The sequence below is a fragment of the Rhododendron vialii genome, chromosome 4a (assembly GCF_030253575.1).
Source record: "Rhododendron vialii isolate Sample 1 chromosome 4a, ASM3025357v1".
NCBI lineage: Eukaryota > Viridiplantae > Streptophyta > Magnoliopsida > Ericales > Ericaceae > Rhododendron > Rhododendron vialii.
The window spans coordinates 24534021-24543230 of record NC_080560.1 but is presented as its reverse complement, the minus strand read 5'-3'; the positions used below and the strand labels follow the sequence as shown (position 1 = coordinate 24543230).

The window sequence follows — 9210 nt, the reverse complement described above, 5'->3', positions numbered from 1 at the left end:
ACGTTACAAATAACCGTTGCATTAAAGATTTTTTTCAAACTTAACGCATATTCTAGCATATCTCAAGACAAGGACACTCTAGCGTCTAAACTCATACAAGCATTGGAGGGTACGCCAAAACTACTGGGAATTGCAGTTAAAAGAAAAATACCCATCGAATGCTCTTACTTGACTCTACATACAGAAAGGTTTTTTGTTACTTTTTTTTTTTTTTTAAATGAAGAGTGTCCTGAATCCGACTAATCTCTACAACTTCTTCTTTCCACGCGTTTGCGTGAGATAAGGTGACCCTAAAGACAAATCATTGTCTAAGAGAATCGACTCTGCGAGTGCGACCACAGTTTCTTTTTATTTTTTGTTAGACGGAAAGACATATAGAACAGTTTTTTTTTTTTTTTCCCTTGAACGAGGCCATATGGGACAGTTTCAATCACAGTTATATTAACTGAATTGTGTTTGTGGATTTTTGATTCCGAAACTATTGCTCCCCTTCAAATATTTTTCCGCCGAAATACAGAGATACAAGAGAGTAGAGACAGAGTTTAAAAACTGCCGGACTCTCTCTCTCTCTCTCTCTCTCTCTCTCTCTCCTGCTCTTCGCCTCCAAAATACAGAGTCTCTGAAATGGCGACCGTTCTAAACATATTTTCATCCATTCGATTACCGAATAACATGACCCGACGTCCTACTCCGCCACCAATTTATCTCAGTCTCCCTCGTAAACTCAATCAATCACTCCCGTTTCTCAACTCAAACATGAGTCTTTCTAGTATATATATGCAGTTAATACGTATTGTATTATCCTCTCAGGTCGGAGGCTCGTCATCAGAGCAGCGGAAACGGATGCGAACGAAGGTAATTTTTTTTGGAAATGTTTGTTTTTGTGAATACTGATCGTTGACTTTTGTTATTTGAGTATAAAACGGGAATTTGGTGAAGGTTTATTGGGGATTTTAAGTGGGGGCTTGTTTTGCTTAATATTCAAAATATTAGTAGCTAAAGCTCCGGCACAAGAAAAGGCACCTTTGGCAGGAGGTTCCAGCTTTAACCAGATTTTGGGCATCAAAGGAGCCAAACAAGAGACGGTCAGTCATCCATCTCTCTTTCTTTTCCTATTTACAGTATAAATGTCGGTGGTCATTACCAGAAGGCGAAAATCATTTTCGAGGCACTAAACCAAACTATGAGAAGTGAGAACACCCCCAATTTTTGAAAGGGTTCGGTCATATTTGATTTTCTGTCACATTTGCCTAGATACTGAACAGGCTATCCTATGATCATTGAGATAGTAATGATTTGGACATATCCACTTACATCAAGTAAATCACAGCGGAATTGTACATATTTGTTCAAATAATGGATTTTACAAAACTTTGGACTGAGGCATGCACATAGTTGTCAAAGCCGCACGCCGCATCAAGGTGCCTTCAATGAAGTGCAGCCAAGGGGTGCCTAGGCGAGAAAGGCGCAAAAGTGAGAAAAGGTGCGCCTCTTTCAATTTTAATCAAAACCATCAAATCTAGGTTAAAACGTTTTACCTTCACTCCTTCAGCCTTGACTTCAGTCGATTGTAAATCCCTCCTCTCTCAGTTACAGAAATGGAAATAGCATATGTATCATCTCGATCATCAGTCGATCTTCCTCTCCTCTCTCTGTTCTCCTCTCTTCTCTCTTGATCGTCAGTCGATCTTCTCTCTTCATGTATATAGTCGATATATATTCTACTGATATCAAAAGGAAAAAACTTTTTTTAATGGTTTTAAATGGATGTTTTGTTTGTACAAAAAATAGCCCCATGCCCTTGGTGCACCTTGCAAATGCTTGTGTGGCACTGAAAGGGATATGTGAACTAGAGTTTTGATCGTTACTGTTGGAAATTATCTGGTGTGTGTGTGTGGACTGTGGTGTGTGTGCACATTCTCATGCAGTATTGGTCTGTCTGAATTTGCGAAACATGAATTGCGGGTGATGATAAGGTTATCTATCTTAATAGCCCCATTCCCCCATGTAAAGACAAGGGACTTGTTCCATTTCCATTAGCCCAACACTAAACATCCTGAAGTTGAGGACATGTTCCATGGTTGGTTTCTTTAGGAAAGACAGAGGAGCAGTGGAGTCTCAACAAACTAAGTCGAAAAGGGCTCGTCGACTGCAGCTTGCAGGCCTAGATTGGGTGTTATCGGAGAACTTTTGGGATGTCAGAGAAAGAAGTGCTTGAGCTGAGATAGTGGTCCATATTGTAGTGCGTGGCATGCATGATTGAGAGCCATTTGACTTTATAAATGCTTCTCAAAAACATCATTTGTTTTCACTGAAATTGTGTAACTGCGCATCCTTTGGAGAGTACACTGGGCTTTTATCGTAGGACACCTCGAGAGCAATTACAATCCCTTTTCAAAATAAGTGTGTTAAAATTTCTTGTACGATTTGATAGCCCTTATGATGCCAAGGTTGCATAACCCGCAGATTATGGACGTTTTATGATTGATCCACCCTTTTTGTTGATTGAGGCGGTACCTTACATATTTTCTTAGAACAACTACTAGATGGAAATACTACCTTTAGAGAAGCGTGAAATTTTTCTAGACTCGTCTGCATTTCACACTTCTTTATCTATTGTTCCTCAAAATTAAAACAAAAAGAAGAAAAGCAGAAAATAGCATAGCAGGAAGTAATGGGAGAACACTTCACCATGCAAATAATGTTGGAAAGGTTCATTTACTGCTCGTCTCTTCTGCAGGATATATGGAAGATTCGTGTTCAACTTACAAAGCCTGTTACTTGGCCTCCGTTGGTTTGGGGAGTGGTTTGTGGAGCTGCTGCTTCTGGTACCCCTCTTTGCATCGGCACTTGTAAAATTGATGATGGATTGTGTTTCAAAACTTTCCTAGGCCATTCATTTCATTGCTGTATAAATAATTAAACATGACTAATTATCTTCATACCGCATTTCATGGTTCGCCATTAATACAAATTCTCTTAATACTGACCTTTTCATATAGCATTTAGTAACTGTTGTTTCGGGCTTATGAATTTTCGTATGATTATTTAGTCATTCAACAAAAGGATTGATGTGGAATAATCTTTTTTACTCCTAGCGTGGGGACATCAAGACATTCCAATTGAATTCCTTTCGTAAACATTTTGCTAGTAGAATTCATATTGCTTTCAAAAAGCTTCTTATATATGTTCATTCACTTGTGACCAGTCCTGCTTACATTGTAGGAAACTTCCACTGGACGGTGGATGATGTTGCCAAATCATTGGTCTGTATGATGATGTCTGGCCCATGTCTGACTGGCTATACACAGGTACATATCTCACTAGTGTGGAAATAAATCACTGCTTTGAAATTTAGTGCATCTAAAAGTTGTATGCTTTCACCTTCCTAGACTCTCAATGATTGGTACGATAGAGAGATAGATGCTATTAATGAACCTTATCGTCCTATTCCTTCGGGGGCAATATCTGAGAATGAGGTATGTAAGTTATCAGTGTGTTTTTTTGTTTCCTTTTAAATGCACTTTATGTGCCAAACTTCGCTTTATTTCTTATAGTTATCTTTGATATTCTTCCTCTCAGGTGATTACCCAAATTTGGGTGCTTCTTCTAGGAGGCCTTGGGTTGGCTTATATATTGGATGTGTGGGTAGGTCTTTGGAATTGGTGGCCCATTTTACTTCCCATAAAAAAACTTTAGGTGAATTTTAGTTCTTGAATGGTTGTCCTTTATAGGCAGGGCATGATTTCCCTATAATATTTTACCTTGCTATAGGCGGGTCCTTGGTATCTTACATTTATTCAGCTCCACCTTTAAAGGTAATCCCCTGTATCCCTTTCATCTATATACACTCTTGTATATGTGTTGAAGATGAGAATTTGACTAAGCATTGACTATTAGCCTCACACTCTTGCAGCTCAAACAGAATGGATGGAGTGGAAATTTTGCTTTGGGAGCAAGTTATATAAGTTTGCCATGGTATAATATCTTAGTTTACCTTCTCCCATGAAATCTATGACATCCATCAGTTTGCATTCGACATATCTGTCAATGGTAACGAAATAAAATTTTATGGGTTCTATTTATTTATGTTTTTGTTTGCTAGTCATTGTAGGCTATTAAGAGCAAGAAAGTCAATGTGGATCTTGGCTCCATTGCATAACCTGTCTTTCTTAACTACAGGTGGGCTGGTCAAGCTTTGTTTGGAACCCTTACACCTGACATAATTGTCCTCACGCTTTTGTACAGCATAGCTGGGGTTTGTATTTTGTAGTACCATTTTTGTTAGACATAACATGACATGAGCCGGTTGATGCTAATCAACTTTTCTTTTGATGGTTTAGCTAGGTATAGGCATTGTAAATGACTTCAAAAGTGTTGAAGGAGATAGAGCACTAGGACTTCAGGTTTTACACTATTCTCTTTTAAATGTTTTGTGAATCCTTTTGCTATCGGTAGTAAATTAGCATGCCCCTCAATTTTGTTTTAACCTTTGGATGGACATGCTGTCTGACCAGTCAATTCCTGTGGCTTTTGGTGCGGAGACTGCTAAATGGATTTGCGTTGGTGCTATTGACATTACTCAGATATCCGTGGCTAGTAAGTAAAAATTTTCATCTATATGATCATAGTTCTTGTCTTCAAATTTTATTTTTTCCTTTTTTAACACCATTTATAGTTCTTTTCCAATACTATTGTCTTTATTGTTACTGTATTAGTGCTAGAGTTTCTTTGCCCTTTGGATAATTGTTGTTATCAGTAAGACTTTTATGGGTATCACTTACTGACACTACTTCGTATTTTACTACATTAAGTTTAATGATCTAGTGAACAATTTGTGGTCCAAATTCACAAGAATCCAAAGGATCGATGTCGTATTTACTTACAGAGACCATTCACGACCTCTATAAGGAGGGCTAAGGCATCCAGTGGGTGCTTGATCCTTAGAGACTGTTCACCTTGGAGACCTGATGCGGTTATGGGTACGACCGGGTGTGAAAGGCACTCGGTCCTCCAAATTTTCAAGGGCCGCTGGGGGCGCACCGGACTTGCCATGCCTTGACTAGAATGGTCACTTGTTTTTACCTACCTTCACGTGCAATGCCTTGTCTAGACCGTCTTGGCATGCCCAAATGTTGTCCCAAGTGAGAGGTTAGCTCGTCGCCTATTTCAATGAGATGGGCGGCGAGCGCCAACCGATGTATCTCATCGATTGGCTACGACACTATCCCTTCGGTAATCTTTCTCGATGACGCACTAGCAAAGCATGACGAGAAGTACACTTGAAACGGCACGTGCTTGTCAACGGGCACGACAAGCCACACTACATGAGCAAGGAAAAGGAAAATAGGCAATGTCGTGACCTCCTTGTGTCAAGCGAGCATCCTCGATGACGCAATGGTGTTCCCCTTTGGGGATGTCTACTTGTTGAGAGGTAAGCTCGTCCCTCGGGTCGCTTTCGAATAAATACTTGTTACACGTCTTGTGGGAAATGCTTGAGAAAACAACCGAAGTAAACTTGAAACAGCTTGTTGTGCCCGACGTTGGTCTTGGAAATAAACCGTCCCAAGTTGCTAGGTAACGGCAACCAAGTTGTTGGGTAGTGCTGGGTAACGGCTACCAAGTTGCTGGATAACAACTATCAAGTAGCTGGGCTCTGGTGGAGGCCCGCAGCGATACTGACGTGCAAATCGTTCGTCTAACTTGGGTATAAGGGCGAAAGACTAATCGAACCGTCTAGTTTGAGAAATCATAATGGGATTTTTTTGAGCAACAAAGCTTTTTTTCATGAACTATGAATTGGAACATCTTCACAAAAATATAAAACAACTCCACAAAAAAATTCAAAATCTGCTAAAAAATTGCTGGGTAATGGCTAAAAAGTTGCTCGGTAACGGCATACAGAATTCTGTTAAGTATAAAAAGAACCTCACAGTTCACTCTGAAAGGAATGGCTGTTGTCCAGAAAAAACTAATTTGAATGGAGCAAAGTAGCAAAACTGCATCATGTAAATCTTTTATTCACATAATTTTAAGACAAGTCAGACAATGGCTAACTCTTATGAGCATTCCAAGTCCTAGTACAGGTCATGCTTTCCTTACCTGCCTTCTGATTCTCTGGACACAACGTAGGATTTACTCACTGGATTTAGGTTGTTGCACCTTTATTTGAGAAGTTCATTTTTCTAGCATTTTTTGTTGCAGGTTATCTTCTAGGGGCTAGTAAACCATATTATGCCCTCGCCCTCCTTGGTTTAATACTTCCACAAGTCTTTTTCCAGGTAAATACCATCAAAAGAACTGATGAAGTCATTGCTTAGGATTATTCCATTACTTAGTTGCATGATGAGACATAGCATTATGAACTCATGATTATTGATCTTGAGATTGAGAGACTGGTCAAGTCCTTTGAAATCTCAATTCAATAGTTGATGAATCATTTAGGCTAGAATTTTGAGGCACATTGTATCCAAAAGCACTCAATTGTTTCTGTTCTCTTACCTGGTATTCCAAAGAGGTAATAAATGGATATTTATTTTTCCCTGGCACTTATGATGGTACCTCATCATAGCGAATGGTACTCATTATTTGGTGGAAATACATCCCTTCTAGGGATGGAACCATAATTTTGTAAACGCGGGGGCGGGACTATAACAACAAGGTTTTGAAGTTTCAAGATTTGTTTGGTATATATTTTGAGGGAGGTTTTTTTGGGTAGGAGAGAGATAGAAAGAGAAACGAGATTAATAATTGAAGAAAAAACTTATGGGAGACCATGAGTAGAGAGAGAAATTGGGTTTTGGGACCCAAAATGAACACATGCTTAAAATATTTAAATGTTTAAATAACATCCAATACAAAATAATAGTACTCCATTCCTGTAGTGTTTAAATGTTTAAATAAAATTTAAGAAAATACCCCCGAAACAACGCGGGGGCCGTGGCCTCCATAAGCCCTCAAGTGGCTCCGTCTCTATCCCTTTCTTGTAGTGAGTGCAATGTAACTGTTGCAAGTGTGTCTCAAACTCAACTGCATCATACCTGTTTCTAACCTTTGACAATCGGCATGATGCTCCAGTCAATAGGGTACGATCCAGTTTCTGGTGTGGGGTACATTATTAGGTTCTTATATATGAGTGAGTTATTTGGGGCTCTGCGGTTTTTACATGAGAGGTCTCACTCATAGTGAGATTCCTTTAATGATTTGCGCATGTGGACACGGATATGGTCAGATGGTCTTAAAGGTGAACCACACAAAAAGGTTTTTTTTTGTTAAATTTATTGCCTCCTTTTTTGATTCCTTACAACATTGATCACAATGACGGTACTATTTGCTAAAATACTTTATTTCCTGGAACATGATTTTGAAAATAGGATTGTAAAGCATAAAACATAATATGCTTTTCAGAATATAGTTTTGAAAAGCAGAAGCAGGAGCAGGAGCTGCGATAATCACGTTAGTAATATGTAAATAACCCTAGGAAAACCTCCCCTCTATTGTGCTTGATAGAAACTTCATTATCAATTATGGATGGCAAAATTATCCGCCGCTTTATGAGTTTGATGATGGACTTGGGAAGGAATACAAAATTTGGCTCGTACCTTGGACATTTTTTCTACTCGGGGATGTGAAACACGGACTTCAAGCTGCATTTTCTTACAATCTCGTTTCGACATGTCATGCACTATTGCAGTTCAAATATTTTCTCAAGGACCCAGTCAAATATGATGTCAAATATCAGGTACGTCTTGCTCTTCTTCAGATTGATTCCTTTATACAGGATGAATCCTCTTTAATCATCATTTTGGACTAGACCAGACAGTCCAAATTTTGACTCTTCAACTCAGCAATGAATGGTTTGTATCTTGTTGTTAGTATCTTACGGGTAAGATAGGAGTATATCTTATAACTATCAACAATTTTTGATCGTTGATTGTCGAGGCTAACGGTTGAGATTTGGACTGTCCGGTTCAGTCCAAAAAATCAGAATCGGAGAAGATCCTAGTCCTTTATACAAGTGGGCTTTTAATAAGTGTTGGACCTTTCAAGCTAGAGAATCGGTCGTATGAGTTTTTACCGGAGAATTGAAGAGTTTTGATATTCTCAGGCTAGTGCGCAACCGTTTATGGTACTGGGCCTTTTGGTGACTGCTTTAGCAACTAGCCATTGAACATCACCGGTTTGGCATGGCCGCATGGGAGCCAAGGAAAACACGGAATGGAAAAGCCCGGACGCAGCCCGGCAAGGGGCAGGTGATATATTGCCATCTGTAAATTAAGTTTTTTCCAATGTCTTATAGACGGAGTATATGTTTTGCCTAGCACAAGTACGACCTAGGCAAAATCACGTTTGTTGTTTTCCTTAAATTTCCTACATGTCCTGTATTTTATTGCCCCTCACAGTGTGCCCTGTTATCTTAACAGTGTTCCACAAGAAAGCTGATTATTGTAACAAGTTCCAATATTAATTAGTTGTAGTGTCTTTTTTTTTTTTTTTTTTTTCCTATTTACAGAGTATTAGCATCTCATGTACGTGCTCAATACCGTTCATCATATATTGTTAAAATTTTCATCTTGATGTTAATATTACATATTCGATTCTTTTGAAAATATATCACTATATATATTAATTAACAAAATCAATTCACTCAATCACCAGCGGTGATCTTAATTAATGATATTCATGTTTGTTGTAACTCATAACCTGACAAGTATACTAAGTGCTCAAATTTTCTCCATCTGTAAGGTTGGTCACCTCGGATACTTGTACATAAATTTTCAAGTCACATCCATATTAATTAAGATATTGCACAGACAAATTTAATATTGCGTTTGGTGTTTATTGTTGCGAGTTCCACTAATGATCATATGCTACTTAAATAGTACGGGTCTCAGTTATGTAATGCTAAATTAATATTAAAATATGTTTCTACCAATTCGGACCCCACACAATCCACCTCATCTTCATGTGCTAGAAACAACTTCCACTTTTATCTGTAGTAGTAGTAGTAGTAGATTTTCACGTCTAAATTAAGTTGCAATGTCTGAATTTAGTGACCTAGAAAACCAAAGTGTGAAGTGAGTGAATACTGTACGGTGAAATTAACATGGAAAAGACTATTGATGCCATATTGGCTTTACAAATTCAACTCTTTTTTTTTTTTTTTAATTTTGTTGGCTTTACGAATTCAACTTGCAACCATGTCAACCC

The 9210-nt window shown here is 38.5% G+C and overlaps 1 protein-coding gene across 3 annotated transcripts; it reads left to right on the top strand.

Annotated features, from left to right (window-relative positions):
* The first annotated feature begins 291 nt into the window (after positions 1-291).
* Positions 292-8467, top strand: LOC131321713 (chlorophyll synthase, chloroplastic-like). 3 transcript variants are annotated; one of them, XM_058352611.1, is made up of 15 exons: positions 292-718; positions 811-855; positions 994-1085; positions 2741-2828; positions 3226-3311; positions 3393-3479; positions 3583-3648; positions 3735-3818; positions 3917-3978; positions 4183-4258; positions 4344-4406; positions 4518-4599; positions 6205-6281; positions 7694-7741; positions 8108-8467. In XM_058352611.1, exons 1-15 carry the CDS (start codon positions 625-627, stop codon positions 8168-8170), a joined length of 1113 nt encoding a protein of 370 aa, XP_058208594.1. In that variant the 5' UTR covers positions 292-624; the 3' UTR covers positions 8171-8467. The 3 variants fall into 3 exon arrangements, with proteins under 3 accessions (XP_058208594.1, XP_058208596.1, XP_058208595.1); XM_058352612.1 differs by having other exon boundaries at positions 367-718; positions 997-1085; XM_058352613.1 differs by lacking the exon at positions 3393-3479 and having other exon boundaries at positions 364-718.
* The last annotated feature ends 743 nt before the right edge of the window (positions 8468-9210 follow it).